Source organism: Trachurus trachurus (genome assembly GCF_905171665.1).
Source record: "Trachurus trachurus genome assembly, chromosome: 6".
NCBI lineage: Eukaryota > Metazoa > Chordata > Actinopteri > Carangiformes > Carangidae > Trachurus > Trachurus trachurus.
Window position 1 is genome coordinate 14,890,214 of NC_139897.1, and position 20,301 is coordinate 14,910,514.

A 20,301-nucleotide genomic window follows, 5' to 3' on the forward strand; every position below is an offset into this window, starting at 1 on the left:
AAGTGACGCGGTACACAGTTGAAACACCGAGAAGGAAGTTCAGAAAAGCACCCACATTTCTTCAAACATAAGTGTTCACAATGCCCAGAGGACAGTGAGAAAAGGAGGGAGAGAAGTCTTCTGGATAATGAATGGCCAGCATTGTACCACGGACGCATTACTGTTTGGTGTGGTACAGAGCAGTGGCATTCTTCTCATTCTAAGAAAACGCCTTGCTGGTTCATTTCCTGTTTACTGAACGAACCCTCTTTAGTTAGGGTCCTGAAAGGCCTGTGTTTACTGGGGTTAAACTATGCACTTTCTCAATCAGTGAGCCAAAGATCTGATCTCAACCTGCAAATTTAAGTTCCAACCTGCTCATTATGTGAATATCTTGGTCGGAGCGGTCAGGCACGGCTGTGCGAGATGGGCAGGGCTGCTCTACTTTCACAACAAGCCTGGCCAGCCTTCAGTACGCCGCACCCACTCGCCCAAGCCATTTAGGGAAGGATTGCAGCAGCGTGGTGGGTGACCAAATAGCAGTGGCAGCAATGGCAAGCGGCACACAAATCTATTCCATGATACATGACAGGAATTATGGCAGCATATATTATCTTCAAAACGATGCACTAGAGCTGGGATGAAAGGTGCTATGCATGCACAACATTTGGTGTGCGAGAGTTAATCAGCTCTGTGGAATTCTAATGTATATAACACCGAAGGCCTGGGAAAGCATGGCTGTAATTCTCTCTTAAATGGCTTGGCATGTTTTGGGTGTCCCACTGACGCTGCCCACAGCTCCCAGTAAATGGATCACTAAATCAGCACATGGCCAAACAGGTGTCCCTCTTCCAAACACCTGTCAAGACCTGGCTCCCCATGCCGGCCAATCAGAGGCAGCCGCGCAGAGACATGGCCGTAGAAGGGACCACATGTAGCCCTGAAGGCCACCCGACCCCGGCTCAACTTTGCTCTTATATGTCGATGCAGCAGGCTGCTCCAGAGACTACAGTGTTCTGACCTAGAAAAGGGAAACTTACTAGACAAATCAGCTCGCATTAGAGAAAAAAGAAGAGGTAACTTCTTTTTGAATTATGAATAGGTTGATGAAAGCTGTTTCAAAATGTCCCTCAAATGTTGAATCAAGCTGTGGGGTTTGTCTTTTTGAAAAGTTAAGTTGGCTGCATGTGAATACAGCTGAGGTTGGAATTTTTCAGTAGCATTTCTGATGAAAGACATGGGCTGTTTTGTTGCGGTAGGGGGGGCTGCAGAGAGTATAGACAAGCAAACTTCTGTAATCTATTCACAGGGCCCTGAGAGGCTCACAAAGATGAGTGGGACGAAGGCCAGCTGCTATTTTCTCACAGCAGTCCAAACCTGTATTGATAGAAATTTGGCTCTTCAAATAAAAAAATGAAGCTCAGAGTGGCTGACGTCAAACCAAATAGACACTATTGTCTGCTTCAGATGTCAGTTTGCTTGTCTGATACTTCAACTTCTCTTAAAGAAACATTTTCCATTGCAGGAGGCCTTGAAGCTTCCTTGTCCACTAGAAAACATCTCCACCTGAGCCCTGACAACTAACCTAGCTGTAACCATGGGGAGCATTCAGCACAGTAATTGCTTATCCCGGTTTGCAGTATAGTGTATGTTCAGAGCAGAGGGCTGTAGTGTTGTGAAAGACCTTGCATACCACATGTGAATTCTTGTTAAAATAAAATACTGCACAATGGCTACCGTAAGAACATATTTATGGTTCTTCCTTTACGTTATCCTCCCCTCAACTCTGGACCTTAGACTTATGTTTCAGCACTATATTCGCTCTTTTTATTTCAAAATTGACACTAACACTATTGAATGGATTTAAAAATAAAACTCCGACCATTGCATAAGCCACCTACATCACCTGTTTCTTGAGAAGCACTTTCAGTGAAATGGGCCCGAGCAATTTACTCTGCTGCTGTGAGTCTTGGAAAACCATTTCACTCTGATGTTCTCCCTCTCTCTTGTGTCAAGAGAGCTTTCTGCATTTAACTTATTCATGTACTGTACAGTACTGTACGTGAATAGAAGGCAGGGTGAAAGGAGAAAGATAGTAGTTAGGTATAAAAGCTGAAGTTCAAAATTGTGGGGGAGATGGCTGAAAGGAAGGCATGAAGAGGCTGTTTCTATGGTCTCCTCTATTGTGCCTGAATCACAGCAAAAGGCTATACTTACAGTGGCTTTCGCTTCTAGTGGAGCACCACCTGACCTGTGACTGGTGCAACGCAGCTCGGATTACATGCCCACCCCTTCGACAGCAAGACAGTTTGTAGCATAACGGCAAATACAGCAAGAAATTACACAAAATGTTCCAAAAGCGGAGTAGATCATGAATGTTTAATGCATGTTGTGTTTGTTCCATCCTTCCCTAAAGTACACACAAGCTATATTTTAACCTGCCTTTTTCTTTTTTTTCTGAAGTGGCCTCCCCTCACCTCATTTCAGCCGGGTGTCCCATCCTCTCACCCTGCAGTGCTGTGAATCAGCCCTTGTGCCCACCACTACACTAAGCAAGGTGGCGTGCTAATCCTCATGACATCACTATTGTGTCCAGGCCGTTCCGTCTAATGTGCTTATCAAAGGGCTTCTTTGAGTGTGAACGCACTAAGAAATCAGCACGGGGAGGCGGCTGATAGGAAGGCTTTTATCTGCTGAGGAATATTTCTGCTCTTATATAACATCTTAAGAGACTTTCACTAACATCATGTTCCCTTTCCCCTGTGGTGCTGTAGTCTTCACTTGAGGGGAATAAAAGCCTCTTTTTGTTGGTCTTTAGGCACTGTATGCCATGGCCCATGCAACACTGGGTTACTGTAACATACGAAGCCCCTCTCCTCTCTCCCTTTTCCCACCACATATTGTGAGTTGGGGGGAGAGAGGGGGCTATTAGATAAGGAGACCTCTGTAATTCCCAGACATATCTTGTTTAATCTCATGACCATTACACATTACTGAGTGGACTGATATCAGGATATGAGGCTGGATTCATGTCCTTCCTTTGGCTCACTCCATTGTCTAGTTACTCAGTGGACAGGAAGAGCAGCGGGAGGGGGGCGAGCTCTCAACTCGGCCGTCTGCAATTTATTTTCATATTGTTGTCTTGCAGCTGTTAGAAAAACAATATACATAGTGGGTTTCAATTCCACCTGACATCACAGTGACAATGGCCAGAGCAGGACAGTGGTGGGATCTCAGAGTCAGTGGGCCATTAATCCAAAGTGAGTCATGCGGACTAAATCTAAAGCAGCCATAGATACATATGTAGCAAATTTAGAATTTTCTGTCTTGAATACTGCAAATGATCACCTGCATATGACTGACTAGATTGCCAATTAAATATAGCCCATCCATTTTACTGAATAAGAGGCAATTGCAAGTGCAGTGAGCAGTCCCTTCAGAGCTTTCTGCTCTGAGACTGTGGTGAATGACTGATGTGACAAAGCTATTAGCTGCCGCAGTCAGAGAACAGTCTCAATCAGTGGACTGCATATTTTCAGTATAGACATGAGGGAATTAAACTACAAATTGAGGATAAAGGCAAACCAATGTCATCATTATCTACAGATTGAAAAGAATGAGAACACGCTCTCTGTTCCCACTCCCACATAAAGAAAAGGTGGCACAGATTAGGGGAATGATCAGAAGGAATTACAATCAAGACAAAAACATTAACATACAGATTATTGAAAATCTTTCAGAGTGTTTCTACTCGAGCTCTCTCTCTCTGTCTCGCTCTCTCTCTCTCTGGTCATTGAGTGGATCATTAGCTGTCAGGGCCCTTGAAACCATACCCCCAACCCTGAACTCCCATTCCTGCTCGCCTCTAAAATATTCATAAGGACAATTAGGAGTTCCGATAAGGCGAGTACGGAGGGCTGGGGGGCGTGCGGCAGAGAGGGCAGGATGTGCCAGCAGGACGTCTGTTCTGCAACACTCTATACCCAGACCACAGACCTGTCCTCATCAATCTGAGACACAGCAGCCTCCCTCTTTGCCCCCAGTCAGGCCCGGCAGCCAGTGGAAGGTGGCACGGTGCCAGCTAACCCCAAGTCCCCCACCCCCACCGCTCCCAGCAGGCTTTGCTCTGTCCTCGCCCCTGGGCAGGAGGGGTTGGCCGCACAGCATGCACAGTGGGAGGAGGGGGGCACAAGGGCAAGCTGATTGTTGCACGAGCTAACTCACAGAAGCCGCCGTGCACAAAAGCGAGGTCTCATTTCAGCCACTCAGCCCGCAAGGTCACTGAAGAACACAGAGGGTGGACTCACAGCTTGTGGTTCTAATGATCTTTAACGTAACTAGTATCACCGTTGCTCTGTAACTAGATCAAACCAAATTGGGTCAGCCCATTGTTTGACCTATTTCATGTGGTTCAAACCACAGTTTATGACAGGTTCGTGTCGTGGTTTAAGCTCAATTTGAGAGGGACACATGACGGACATAGTGTTACCAGGTTTATGCCGCCCAGCACATCTTATCTTTACCGTTACTTTTGTGATTATCACTGAATTAATTAGCTTCATCTGTCACCCAGAAAAGTAAATTTAGCTACAGTCCTCATGACATTACTTTTGTGTTACACCCAGTGATTCTGCTAATTCACTCAAGTTCATTAGTCAGTAATATAAACTAAGCAGAAATCACTTGCATGGACATACTGAGTGAGTGATAAGTGTGTAACTGGTGTGTGGCCAACTACACATTTTGTAAATATGTTGAGGTTCAAGTTCAAGAAGATAATGGTTGAAATACATGTAGCAGGCAAATAGATGCCAAAACTGTTCAGCAACATAACATATAACAAGCATAAAATATGAAAACAAAGACAACTGATTAAATAAATCTAATTGGATAACTTGAAGAATGTTAATGTTTAATCTGTGTAAGAATATTTGTAGATGGCAAACTATAAACATCTGTTTTATTTTCTGTTGATATGCAGACAAGTGATATGTCAGTGATCTTCTTTTCTGTGGCTGAGGCTGATGCATGGAGAACTGCCTGAGCCTTATTCATGTCTTGTCTCTTACTGAAAGGTTAAGACATGTTAACTTGCTTTCATGCTGGATACAGGGCGAAAGCAATGCATGTCCACACAAATCAGACATACAGTGTCTGCACTGTCTGCATTACTAACCTTCCAAACAAACTTAACCATCGAAGTAATGGTCAAGAGATTCTGTAAAAGTTTGACATTTCATGAACATCGTAAGAAACCAGCAGCATCGAAGTTAAATGTGTGTGTGTGTGTGTGTGTGTGTGTGTGTGTGTGTGTGTGTGTGTGTGTGTGTGTGTGTGTGTGTGTGTGTGTGTGTGTGTGTGTGTGTATTATATAGATATACATATACTTAAATAAATAGTCACAGAAATCCTTTTTTCTCGCTCTCTAGTGAGTTAACATCAGTGTTTTATTGCAGATTTTGATATTGCATATCTAATTTTAGGATGGAGTATTAACCCATTAGTGTCTGAGGAAACTATTGTTTAGAAGAGAGCACTGTGGCCTGTGGTATTTTGTTGTTGTCTCCTTTTATTATATGCTCTTTAAGAGACCCTTAGCTTGAAATGAGACATATGCAATGTAGTTGAGAGGGTGGAAAAAAGCACTGACGTCAATGAAGCACGACATGTGCCAAAAGCAAAAATCTCTTAGCAGTTACCTGGTAACAAGCATCACACACTGGAGAGCAGAGACATAATAAAACAATGAGATGTAATACATGATGGATTTCAAATGCACAGAAAAACCAGTACTTGTGTATGAAAAGTCTGGTCTTGCCACAGTGGCTGAAACAGTATTAATGGTTCTGTTGCGAGCAACATGCTGGGTTTCAAAGTGCCTCTTTTTATAGGACAAGGACTCCTTTTCCTCTGGGCTTTTAGTGAAAAAGGGTCACCAGTCCTCTTTTGTAGTTTTCTGAGTGTAATGAAACAGTTGTGGTAATGTTCATGTGAGTATAGGGCAGACTATTCTGTAATATGTGTCCTCTGCTATAGAAACAGATACATTACACAGTAATATGCTCCTGCTTTGCCTTTGATTTTCAAACTTTGAAAATGTGGTTTGATTACTATTATCAAACTGGCCATAGCCAGTATCCCAAAACTTTAGGGCTTGAGGGTAAATATCCCCAGTTTATTCATATTCATGTTAGCATCTGGGTGCATTGATGGAAACATCCATTCTGCAATAAACAACTAATTGCATATATGTTTAATCTTGTCTCTCGAGTCACTGTGGTTTCTCTATGTCACTGAAAAACCTCATGCTATACCTGTACGTAGCATTATTGCTCTATTTTCACTACAACATTAGTGAGTTCTTATTTATTTTTATCCTGTCCTACTGCACTAGTCTGAAATAGATGTTGGTGCCGGATGAAGGACCAGCATGTTTGTTTTGACTAGCACAAGTTAACTCTCGACCTGACTTGGCTAGAAACACAGGCCCAAAGGTTAAGTGCCAGCTCTCAGGTATATGAAGCCATTTGAGAGCACAGGAAATAGGAAGGCGCTTGTCTTCACAACACGCCATGTTTATATGAGCGGCAAACAAAGAGGCGGTAATAGGATTTCAGAAACACACATTAATGCTGCCCATTCTGTTACTTTACCATCCTCTCCACAGACACCAGATTGACAGACAGGCTCTGTATTTACATAAGCAACACACATAAGATACTTAAGAGGAAACATATTCCTTATGGCAAAGCAGTACCACAGATACTGTGCATATCCATTGATTAAAAAAAGTTCCAAAATATAATATCATCATACTTGAAGTAATCTCCAGTAGTGTGAGTGACCTACAGTCAAAATAAAAATATAGAAAATCATTTTATTATCACTCCAATAAATCACAGAAGCCCAAAAGCGCACATACTGTTTTTTCTGTAATATTAAAAATGGCCTGGCAGAAAATTTCACATATATTGAAAAGCAGTGGAAAATCAACATCAACCCAATAAGTCTATGTCAATAGCAATGACATTTGGTTTAGCTTAAAAAGGGGATATCTCATCACTGCAGCTCTGTGGTGAAATACCAAAAAGGGAGAATAGTAATATGATGATGGCTCAGTCAGAGCGAAGTGAAGAGCTGGTGAAGATCTGCAGGTGGATGGAAAGTAGCATAGAGGTCTGACAGTGAAATGATTGAGTCTACATATTTGATTAATGAGTGCACAAGGAGTAACGATCATTTTTGTGTTTGATTTGCCACTTTGCACCGCATTTAAAGCAAATTTGGTAAATATTAAATTTGTACTATCCAGTATTTGATCTTTTCCTTTTTCAGAATCTGCTCTGGATTCTGATTTTGGTGATATATTTAGACTGCTGCTCTCCCTTTACAAACCACTGCAAGTAGACCAGCAAATGATAGATAATGATGTAGATAATTATACACAAACACTGAGCAATTTGTCCAGTCAGACAATAAAGAATTATGGATATTTCCAACTAGAATAATGACTTGTCAAAAGCATGATCTTGCCGGCATACAGAATGTTTAATTAACTTGCTATTCTACTTTTTTCCAAATGACACTTCACTTGCATTTCAAAAGAAAATGTGGAAATAAAAGAGAGGCATGTTTCTCTGAAGAACTGATCTAACAATCAAAAAAACTTAAGTACAGTGGCAATATCTCTCAACTCTTAAGTTCAACATTCTGGCTTCAATTCACCACCTCATTACCTGTGTCACCAATATCCCCTACCTCCAAAATGTCTGCATGCAGTGTTTCCACATAGGTGAAAAAAAAAGAAAAGTGTGGTTGCAAAGGAACTGATGTCACTGACAGCAACGTCAGTTTCCTCAGAATATACACATAGCAGAAAATAGCACACATGAACCCAGGACAAAGTACTTTCCCTGGTCTCATATAACAATAATAACCCATTGTACAGCTCAAACTCAACAACTATTGTACAAATGACTTTTATCTTTACTTATCCAGCCATTTTCCTTTAATATGAGATGTCTCATATTGCATGAACACTGCATCAAAAATAAGACTGCATCAACTGTGAAAAAGTGGGATGTATGTTGGCGACATCATCAAATCTAAAACTCACAGCAACTTCTAGATACATCAGAAATAAACTACAAACACTTGTCAACAACTGAACCTAAATAAGACTCTGTAGCACATGATTCACTTAATGATCAGGTGTTCTGACACACACGCCTTCTTCAGAGTCAAACAACAATGGCGTCGTTTTGAACAAAATGTAAATAACCTACTCAAAACAAATAACAGCCTCTTGCTGTCTACTAACGGTGGGAGCTGATCAATCAGTGAGGCAATATCGATATAAAATTAAAAGTTCACAAAACTGAACTTAAACCAAGAAAAAATGGACTGCTGAGTTAGAATTGACTTTATGATATAGTTGTAGACTTTACTGGTTTACTGTATCTTCTACCAATATGTTTTTATTTTTCTTTCAAATTTCTATACAGTAAATGGTACTGTGAGTTTTGACCTATTTACAACAAAGTTCTACTACATATACGTTTTACATTATCTTTCATGCTAGTTTCATATATTTAATGAAATTTCAGTTTAGAGTGACAATCAAGAGATTCATAAATGGCTGACACCACTGCATTTAGAAGATGAACTTGAACTTGTATAATGTGCATGATACATGGCAAATGAGTTTGTATACAAAATGACTGGTAATGTAGGCGGAGCAATTCATATATAATTAAGACACCAACTTCATATTGAATTGTCATGCTGCCTCTTGCCTACCTGTTTGGGGAGTAGTATTCTTGAAAACATTCTTGTGATTTGCATTTAATTGTGAGCTAATGAGATAAATGGCAAACATCTTCATGTTTCAATCACATACCAAACTTTCTACTGGTTAATTAATGCTGCGTTCATAACAACTCGGAGGTCGGGATTCCCAACTCGGAAATTTCCGACTTCCGACATCATTGCGTTCATGCTGCAGGAACTCGGGAGAAAAAAAACATGGATACCTGAAGGAAGTTTGGCATATTGTGGCTCATAGCTGAATACGAAAAATAAATGCAGCAGTAAATTATGTTTATTTTGGAGGAGAGGAGACGCCGCAGACGAGTGCACATATAACGTTATAGCCTTGATAACAGTTAAACGTTATTTCCGTCACATACGAGGAACACAATTTCACACCATACAACAATCAAAGCTTAATACGTAATTCATATAGGCTACTGCAATAATACACAAAAATATGCATTAAAACCTCAACAAATAACTTAAAATGTCTAAATTCTAACCGTTTAAGACGAAGGCTGCCATGTTTTCATGTTGTCGTGACGTCAAGTCGGAAAGTCGGAGCTCTGATATGATACCCGAGTTCCCGACCTGTTATTTCCGAGTTCGACGCCGTTCAATTCATTTTTTACAACTCGGAGCTCGTTTTTTTCCGACTTCCGAGTTGTCTTGAACGCAGCATAAAACATTTAAATGATAGTGACTCATATTTTTATCAAATTACCTTTACACTGCAACTATCACATCAGCGATTTGTCATTTTTGTATGAATCCAATTGAATTAATTAGTCTGATAGTTAATGTTTTCTGTAAGTTGCATTTCTCTGTGTGCCAGCCAGAGCCTCATTTGAACGTCCTTTTATGTTTTTGTGTCACAATTATAAATACACACTCAGGACAATCTGCTTTTGGAGTATGTCTCTCCAGTGTGCTTTGATATTCAAGGATTTGCGCTTTCTGTTAAAACCAACACAAACAAGCTGCATAACACAATATCCTCGACAGACTTCAGAGTTGAAAAAAGTACTGATCTGCTAGATATTTGCATGGCTCATCTCTCAGAGGCATATTTGATCAGATATTCAGCTGATGGAGGATTAGATGTAGATTTCAAATGCAAATTCAGTTTTTGTACATGTACACTTAATGTATACAGTATCAACCATATTATCTTTGTAAAAAATTAAACCGTTGTCTTCAGATACTGTATCAGTGAAGTAAATCTTTTGTTGCTCCGTATTAATATGAGGAATATCAACCTTTGATCTCTAACCCAGCCTTTTGTATGCCCAAAGATAAAAGGCCGTATTTCCAATTGCACTTATCAGTGTCTATTTTAAGAAATGTGTGTTAGAGTGAGAGGCCTCTTTGAGAAAAATTAAATTTGACTATTCTCTTAGTATGATCAAATAAAGGATCGGATTCACTGAATGAAGGTTTGGGACATTTTTCTGTGCATTTTGTTCATGCTCTTTCATCTCTCCCCCAACTCCAACCCCATTCCCCTGCTTCCATTTCCAGTGAGCCACCAGCAGGAGGATAATTGATCAATCATGCTAATTGAAGAGTCTGGACAGCTAGCCCACCATAACAGATGTGCCAATTTGCATTCATTAAGATAGAAATGAGTCTTAATCACTGCTCAGCCTTTGATTGACAACATAAACATCCCCTGTCTGAAACTCCTGGTGCCCATTCAGCCCTCAGCTTTTTAAGTGATTTATTTTATAACTGGTGATAAAATTATTTTTTCCATTGAGTTGTGCATCACAAAAAATGCACTTTTGATGTGCAGTGGCTTAAGCTTAATGCATTGATTGTCTCCATTGGTAAAAAAAATACAAAAATAAAAAATAAATTCAGAATATGGGATATAATGACGGAGTGAGCCCTTAGTTGTGTATGTGGCTTTTGTCGATGTAAAATCTGCAAGGAGCAGAAACAAAAAATGGATGAAAACACAGGGTTTGACATTCAGAAATGGTCAAGATTTACATCTTATTGAATGATTAATACAGCTCCATTGATTCCTAAAGCTGATAGTGATCAAAAAATAAAATTACCTAATAATTTTATGCTCATTTCCTTTTACTGTAGTGGTCTTGTGACAGGGGGACTGTTCCCTCATAAATAGACGGGCAAACTCTCCGCTTTCGTTGACTCACAGTAACAATGGCCAACCCTCTATATAATGAGGAAGATAAGCAGAATTTCCCTATGAATGATATCCAGTTGTTTACGCTCACAAATCATCAGGGTAAAGGGCATAAAAAAGGAGCAGTGAAGCGTCACTCCTTTGCATATGGTGCATTTACAATTACAAAAACGAAGGGCTGGTTTTTTGACTAAAATTGCATTCTCAAATTGGGTTAAAGCCTATTCACAACCCTGATTTTACAAGATTACAGCTAAGTGTTGGCTTAATGTTGATTCCGTGTGCCTGAAAAACCAGATTAATCCTAATCTGTATTATATATCTTAATTGTATTGAATTGCTCAAAGAGAGGACACATAAATGCCAAATGATGCCTGTGAAGTTACGATCTGATTTCAAGGTTTCTCCTGGAGACACAGGGCTCTTTCTGTGTGCAGGAAAACAGTGTGAGGTTATAGTGGAGCATAAGCAAAATCTCATTAGCTCCACTAGCGGAGAGGGGAGGAAGAGTAAATATTATTAGATTAATCTAATGACTAACAGCAGCGTTTTCATTTGTGGTATAAACAGAATTCGATAGGAAGCACGATAGAAACAACGCCATGAAACCTTCAGTCATGAATACTCTCGGTTGGTTCACAATAACACAACCCTGTTGGATATCTACATTTGTTTCCGAGGGAAATTGACTGTATGTCGATGTGTATGATTTTAAGAGGAAGGCAGGATTAAAATTATGTTGATACACTAAATGTGGGAACTTTTTTCTATCAGTTAGAACTGCAAATGTCGCTGGTTTCAACAGTTAGCCTACCTTGAGTGCTGTGATTCTTGATCATATAATTTTGAAATTATTCATTATTGGAATAAATGTGTGTGAATGGGTGAATGCAATGTACTGTGAAGCACTTTGGGTATCGTTCAGGTATAGTAAAGCGCTATATAAATACAGACCATAACCATTACCATAAAAATAAATTATAATATATACATTAACACTGTTTAAAAATGTTTAAAAATTAAAAAAAAAAAAAAAAAAAAAAAACACCTAGAAATAAATGCATGAAAGAAGAGATTTCATACATCAGTTCACCTGTCTCCTGGAGCGTTGGTAAGGTTAAGACCATCAACACATGCAAACACACACACATACCGACGCACACGTAGAGGAAAAATCTGAGCCTACTGCTCTGCTTTGGACTGCGAGCCAAGTTTGAGACAAAGTCCATAGCCCTCCACTGGGTTATCAAACTGTGGCCCAGGCATGCATCCATCTGTGGAAAACATGGAGACTGTTCTCCCACACTGCACAGCTCAGCCTTTATCTACAGATGGTACTACTGAGCAGGAATGTGACCTTTGATTTAGTTTCTCACATGGAACGAGCTTCCACAATGAAAAGTGGGAGAGGGTTTTTCTGGCCTCCCAAATCAGAGAGATGAGCACATGATTGTTTGCATGGCAAAGATTGGTTTAACACAATTTAAAAATTTAGATAAGTGTCTAGTGTAAGTGTCCTCATGTGAGGCGGATTTCACTAGATGAATGGGGGAGGGGTGGATTCTTCCCATCATTACAAATGCATCAGCTCCTCTGTGTAGTGCACGGGGATCTGTGCAGATGGGAAAAACCGACAGAAGTAGTCAACAAAACAGTCGAGATTACGTCTTTCTACGATCAAATCATAGTTTCCACAGTTTATCAACCACCTTTAACACCGGCTCTCTGGCCAAATGAATAGAGGGGTTATCTGGTGATGCTGTGAAGTGGACTGGGTAGGTTACTTCTGCTCTGCTTCTTCACTTCTGAACCTTGTCCACATAGCCAGCAGGCAGAGGGGGATTTGTGCAGAGCTGTAAAGATGCTGGCCGAGTGAGCAGGGACAACGGTGGCTTGTTGTCGCCCTTTGTGCAGAGGGGCAGCTTCCTTGAGAGTAGCCAGAAGGGGCTAAGTGGCAAATCAGCATGGGACCACATTATGCACGATGTACACTGCGATCATTACACCATGCCTTCGACATAAATGCACATACAGTAGGAAGACCCATGGATACAGTGTATGTGATATAACAGCCTGAGGGGATTGGTCCCGCTGATGGACAGTGAATAGCACTGTAATATTTCTGAGTTTGGGGTGTTGTTGTTGTGTTTGCAGCAAAGTCTTGTTTAAAATAAGACAGCTTCCAGAGTCACGGCAAAAACAAATTTGTGGTCACCGTTACGTAAGGAAGGAATGTATCCATGTATTTTTTATGCAGGTGAGCCCCTGCTCTGCTCTGAGGGCCCCTGATGGAGGAGTGACTGCATGAGTCTACTGAATGCCAAAGCACTCTTCTGCAGCTCTGCCAAGCAGGTAATTCACAAGCAGCAGCAGCATGAATAAAAGATAATGGGCCACAGCTGACTCCTTTATGCTGCATGTAATTTCAATCTAGGATTCTTGAAAATTTTCAATCTCATCTTAAACCTTTAATGTCTCTTATTTGAGGAGCTGTATTAAAAAAGGCTGTATGTTGTAGTGGACAGGTGGCAATAAAAAAAAAAACCTGGAGTTGCAATGCAGCAGTCTGCATCGTCAAGTAAAAACACCTTAAATAAAAGCTATAAAATGAATAGGCAACTTTATTCCAGCAGTGTTAAGATGTTATCAGTGGGCATTTACACATTGACGTTGTATGTGCAGGGTGTCAATTATCCAGAAAGAAGGTACCTGCCTCTTACAGCAGATCTTGAATAAGCTGAAAAACCACACATGGGCCACTGAAAGATGCTTGGACCAGAATGTATCACTAATCATTCTCATTTACTTTGGCTTTTTACACTTTTGGCTGGCTATTCTGTATGCTGGCATAACAAGTGGCTTACTCTTCCGCTAGTCGCCGGGCATGCAGAAGCTGCCAGGAAACCCAAGTGCTCATTGAGTTTTATAGAGCAGCGTGGAATGCACTAAACACTGTATTTTCACAGAAAAAATACTGCAGCAATAGTCGGGTGATCGTCTGTAATGAGGAAGAACCAGAGAACTGAGCCCCTACAGGTACAATATCTATGGGAAACAGGGTCACCATGGTGGTCAGCGGCGACATGTGCATGCTATAGCACAGAGATAGTTTCTCCACGTCAGTTGATGGGCACGAGAGCAGCTGGACTTATCAGTGAGCGCAGACCTCCTGTGTCCTATCTGAATAGTTACTAGAAGGAAACTGTTACTTGTTCCTCACTCTTGTATGTCTGTTTTTCTTACAGCATGTCTCAGAGCTTCTGAGGCTAATTATACTTTATGGTCTGAAGCCAGTACAATTACATAAGGAGTTGTGTGTTAATTGTGATTTAAGTTGGGTAATAAAAAAGAAAATGAATATGTGATCAAAGAAGTTTTTCTTCACAAAGTAAGAAAGGAGCACTCACTCACCTCTACAATGTCAGAGTTGGTTCTGCTCTCGTGGGGCTCATTGTACTCTGTGTATTTCAGCAACACTTTGTCCATGTCTGTGCTGGCGTACTGGAACAGTTTGTTAGAGCTGTTGAAAATGATGAGGGCTATCTCACAGTCACATAGTACACTCAGCTCATAGGCCTTTTTCATCAAGCCAAACTTCCTCTTTGTGAAGGTAACCTGAGGAACACACAGAAAACAAAACCATCCATTAGAGAGGCAAACAGTTTCTCTGAATTCAAGAGATCAAAGTGAAGAGAACCAAGTACAACATTTTGTACATCTACACACAATTTGCACAGCTATAAATGTTATTTTAGCTTTGTTGTTTCAAAAGTAAGTAGTGGTTTATTTAGCCTACTCCATGCTGGTGTATAGACAGTGCTGCACTCTAATTTACTAAGATAAAGACAAAAGTACCATCAGTTAAGGGAAAATACAGTTATGTATCATGGAATTATTAATTCTATTGTATTGTGGTTTTGTTTTGTTTTCTACTGTTGTGTTAAAACAACTTTAAAATATTGTAGTTGGAGGGGGTGTGGAGCAAATTTCATATACTGTCATCCATAGCAATGCAAAATATTTTATTGAGTGATTATGTTTTTTATGATTATATCTAATCTCAGTCTGCAAAGTTCTGCAGTGCACCAATGTTACGGTGTAAAAAGTACCTCATTCACAAAACCTTTTTGTTTAGAGATTTGAATTTAATCTAGAGCGCATAGTTCTACTTGGGTTTTAAAAGCTTTGGAAAATAAAAAAGTCTCATCTGGAGTACGTATACCATAGTCTGAGCCAGGAAAATAACAGTATTAACAACAATGTTACTGTAACCAAGGTGACAGATAACAAGATAATTCCTCCTTTAGGAATGATTGCAATAACACAGTGTATGTCTGAAATGTCTAGTTATCAGGCCAGAGGTCAGGGTTAGAGGCACGAGTCAGCGAGCTGAGTCAGAGCTTTGGCAACAACAGGGGTCCATACATTACTGTAGCCCCTGACTCCATATACGGAAAGCTATCTCTGTAGTGCAGCATAAGCCTTGTAACATGAGTCCTCAGATGGGACTTGGGGTCATACATCACTCCAATGGTAACGCAAGCCCTCTCCGCAAAGTGACTTTATGTCCTGCATCTCTGCAGCTCTGTGTCTGTGGTTGCCTAAGACCCATACACACACACATGTCATTATGTTGCTCCACCTCTTTACAGTGCTACACTCATTTCTCAAGCAAAAAAACATGATTCACCAGGAGTGAGGATAGAAAGGCAGCTGTTTTCTCCTTTGGTTTCCAAATGGTTGTTTGCAGAAAATAGTTTTAAGTATGTACATTTGAAACCATGGCTTCAGATTTATGTTTTTTTTTCCTTTATTGCATGTTTCTTGTCAAATGTGTATTGTACAATGCTGCTTGTGAATGTGCTGGTAAAAACTGTGTTTAAAGCCACAGAGAATTGCATGTGCCTGTGTTCGCCATCATTGTCACTGACCTACTAAGAGAGGAGTTGAGCAGATGAGCTGGCTTTGTTCAACTTTAATTGGTCACAGCTTGCGGCTATACCCTCATTTTAACTGGTATAATGCAGTATAATCTTATGTGTTGCATAGAGTCTGTGTAACCGCTCAGGCAGTGGGGTCAGTCCAACTGTGATAAATGAATTTCAAATTTTTCTCACTACAGGTAATTACACAGGACCATTATTCCCACTCCAGACACAGAGAGACCTGTCCTCGTGTCAGTTTCTATTTAGTGCATCCATGTTAGTTGAGCTTACATGACAAACCGTATTCTGAGATGACATTTCATGAAATGACAAGGTTCGAATACTGCAGCGGCTGAAACAACTCGCATGCTTCCTTGAAAATCCAAACACAAAGCTATTGAGTAAGTTTGGCTGAACAGAACCTCACGTTGTGTGGGTGTCATTGTGATGGGTTTTTTTCAAGGTGGATTAGAGGCAGGAAAGAAGATAAAGCATGTGACCAGTCCCAGGTCTGTTTCTACCCAGTTAAAGCACCTGCTTTTCTGACCAGCTGATGCCAGTCTCCACTGACAAAACACCAAGGCTGCCTGCTTGCCCATTCAACTGCTTGCGTATTTGTTTGTTTGCCTAACCAACTGGAAAGCAGGGACTGTCATGTGGGAAAATGATTAACAAATTGTATGCTCTTTAGCAGATGAATGTGGCTGTTAAGCCATGGAGATGTCACCTTTCAGCAGGAAGCCCAGGATGAGACGCTGAGCGAGGACTTTGTTCCACCTGGATGCATGGCAGAGTGCTGAGTGCAGGGCTGCTGACCCAGGCACCGCTTCATTTCAACCTCAGCAGCAGCACTGAAACTCGGTCCTTGCCCCAGCCACATACACAGTATTTCTACAGTACAGCCAGCTGCTGCACACAACACCATTAAAAGGTGACGACCACATTACTCATTTGTACTTATACAGTTACATTTTATAGGGAGAGAATGAGGCTATTTTGAGCAATTCTGCACTTAGGATATCTCTATGAAGTCTAGATATGACACAAAACAGCTCTGGTTATAAAAAAAAAAACACAACACATACTAATATAACCTCCATCCACCCCCATCTTCTCTGGGGTGACTGGTGAGACAGTGGAAAACCACAGACATCCTTGAGGTCAAGTGGGAGGTTCACTGGCAAAGCTTTCCTATGGTTCACCGAGTCAAAGACACCCACAAAGACACTTAATGTGGTTACAAAAATTTGAGTCGCTCCTATAGTAAGATGTGGTACGTGTAGTCTAGCCCCTTGACTAATTCATGTACATGACAGGATCATAAAACTGTGTTGTACTGCACACTGTACCGATGCATCTCAGAGCTGCTCTGAGGCATCAAATGACAGAGCCAAAGAGATTTAAACTTCCAATTTCATAGAGAAATCCCAACATCCTCTCATTTTGATAAGGTCATTATAACAGTTCACACAATATCACACAGATCAGTAACTGTACTAGCATTTCATCTAGACTGTGGCAAGCTGAAGACTCTGACCTTTTCAGATGCTCCCACAATCTCAAGATGAAGAGGAAATTACTGCTCTCCATTCAGACTTTCTGAGTTTCTGACCTCTTCCGAGGTACCCCCACGATCCTGACACTTCAGCTGTAATTGAGCTTGGTGATTCAGTTCTTATGTGCATATTTTTAAAGCACAATAGATTTGAGTTTGATGTGTTCGTGAGCAAGCGGGGCTCTAAAATGTCTAAATGTGTAAAGATGCTACTGTAAAAATATAGCTGAGAATGATGCTGCAGCAGGGATTCACCTTCTTCCCCTAAATAAAAGTGGTTACTGATGGGAATCTGCCTTAACTGGAAATGAGAAAAAATAGTTAACATAAACAGTATCAAGTAAGTTCTTCTTCTGAGAAAACAGGGCCAGTGATATGCATCTCTTTGATATCAAATATTCAGAAACCAGTTAGGTTGGTAAACTAAAATGTAGTTACTTGCAACCCTCTGTTTATGTGTAAAAACTGCTGTCTGTCTTGACTCCTGAGATGAATGCACCTTAAACCTAAAAGCACCAACCTGTCAGCCATGCCTTTACTGCTATATACAATTTTTGTTTTATTGTTCTCCTTTACTAGACAGAGCCTGCCACAGAAAACTGTATAGTATATAATAGCATATGCTACAACAAACCCTGACACACACATCCACACAAGAGTTGATGTGTCAATCAAAGGGTCTATCAATGTCTATCCTCAGGCAGAGGTGCCAAGATGACAAACAAGACATCTGGGACTGAGAGTGCAGCTGTGACTGGGGCATGGCAGGAGATGCCTGACTCACTAACACCTTCGGAGGGGTGAGGAGCTAGCGGCCTTATTAGAACCTCATGCCACCTCTGACGGCCCACGTGGCAGACATGAGAGCGAGCTTGAGAGACAGGGAGGTCTGGCACCAGCTGGCAGAGTGACCCGGGCCCTGTGGCTGCTGCCCTGGCTATGCAGTGCCAGAGTGTGCGGGCCTGGGAGACAGGCCAGGGCCACCGCGACTGTCTGCCTGGATCATCTCTCACTGGGAGAGAGGACAGCCCCAGGATCCCCATGTGGACAAGTGAGGGCGCATAGGCATCATCCACTGGGTGGGATTGACCTTGAAGCCTACAGTAGCTGTGACTGATCCTGTTTCATGGAGAGGATGACATGCTAGTTAACAAAACATAAGTAGATTTACAAGAAATATCTCAGATCGATAGTAAGAATGGTGCGGTTTGACAACAATTGGCTTGTTCAATTTGTTAAGAGTGATGCATTACAAGGTAAAACCTCTGCGTAGCACTCTCAGTGTAGCTTTATGGAAACTATGCATCATCATGAACAATGATAATATATACCTGGCTGTGACATTTAACAGTGTCCCTCCGTTCTTTCCATTGTCTATCAACAAGCTGATTACCTGTCAAAAACATAATGAGGACCGCTCAGAACTTCAGGAATGGCTGAAGATTTTTTTTTAAAAGTGGGCGGTATCTGCTGTGTTACTCCCTGGAGAGAAAGCGAAAGAGAGAAAGCTGCTCCGTGCCTACGGGCGTTCGACGTGCCAGCACAAAATCCAAAATGAGCCACAGCAAGGGCAGGCAACCCTCCACCCAGCAGCAAAATCATCAAACTTTTAATGACTTGGGCAATTACCCCCAGTGAGCTTGCTTAATGGCATCCAGAGGACGTCACTAGACACCGCTCGCGAGGCTACACCAGACTTTCCCCCTACACTAACTTACAAGACCATCATTCCTCCTGTAGATCCACACACGCATACCATGACAGCTGCTCCGAGAAGTGGGTAAAAGGCCCTGCGTATGCTCACTGAGTGCCACTGGCTCTGTTATTTTGTGCGGTTCATGAGTTTCAAACCTGTCAAGTCCAAACACAACAGATGCTCCTCTCTTTGTGGAATCTCACTGGTCCATCTGAGTCCACTGTTGGAATCTGTGTGTGTGTGTTTGTGTGTGTGATGATGGAGATTAGTGAGAGTGTTTGAGTCTGTATCTATCCGTCTTGGTCACAAAAAGTAAGAATTACTGTGAATGTAAAAAATACTGTAAATGAGGAGAATCAGCCAGAGGCGGTGTTGCTGTCTGGTTTTTATCCAGCAATTCATCAGTCTGATGTGTTCTTCTAGGGACCATCCCTTAATATAAAGAGGCTATGGCACAGGAACTGACTCCTACCTCCAGTATCCATGACAGGACCTCTGTCGCCCTTCATGTCTCATTCAACCAGAGACCCACACAACGGTGCGAACATACAGCTGCACACAAAGGTCATACTTAGACATCATGTACAGTGTTTTATTCATTGTCTCATCGAATGTCATTTTCTTCTCCTCCTCTGAATTATAAGACTTGCCTGTCAGTATAGATTGTAGGTAAGGACTTGAAGGAAAATAAAAAATATCAGCCAAGTTCACTGCCTGTCTCAACTCTGCACTCACAATTCCTGATAGATTGTGCAATTACAGACCTTTGCAGCCTGTGCCACACTCCATGTTATAAATCCTGAAAGGTTAACAGCCTCACTAAAGCACTTGCAGTGATAATACAAGGGAGCCCCCACTGTCCCAACACAACATCCTGTATAGCAATATTATCTAATTAGCCCACTTAGGGGCTTCGTTCATTTTGATGCTACGAGTGTGGATAGCCAATAGCAGAGTGGCATAGATAAAGATTCAAATTGTCTTCCAACAGTTGGGACCATATGCTAATGGCTATTCCCCCTCGGGTTCGAAGCACACCCCAGGGAGGTGGCACTGTGTGCTTCATGGAGAGAAAGATACACACGCATACATCACTTTACACCAAAGCTTTATTTTAGCACAGTGGCCTATTGTCATAGCAGGCTCTCTGCTGAGCCAGCGAAAAACCAACTAAGTGTGA

The 20,301-nt window shown here is 41.3% G+C and overlaps 1 protein-coding gene across 13 annotated transcripts in view; it reads right to left on the reverse strand.

Annotated features, from left to right (window-relative positions):
- Positions 1–20,301, reverse strand: part of mef2aa (myocyte enhancer factor 2aa) — a 59,407-nt gene that overhangs the window by 17,395 nt on the left and 21,711 nt on the right. For all 13 annotated transcript variants that reach the window (XM_083973655.1, XM_083973653.1, XM_083973663.1 and 10 more), the window contains exon 3: positions 14,357–14,560. In XM_083973655.1, the coding sequence (XP_083829781.1) occupies positions 14,357–14,560 (204 nt within the window). The remainder of the gene's footprint in view (positions 1–14,356; positions 14,561–20,301) is intronic.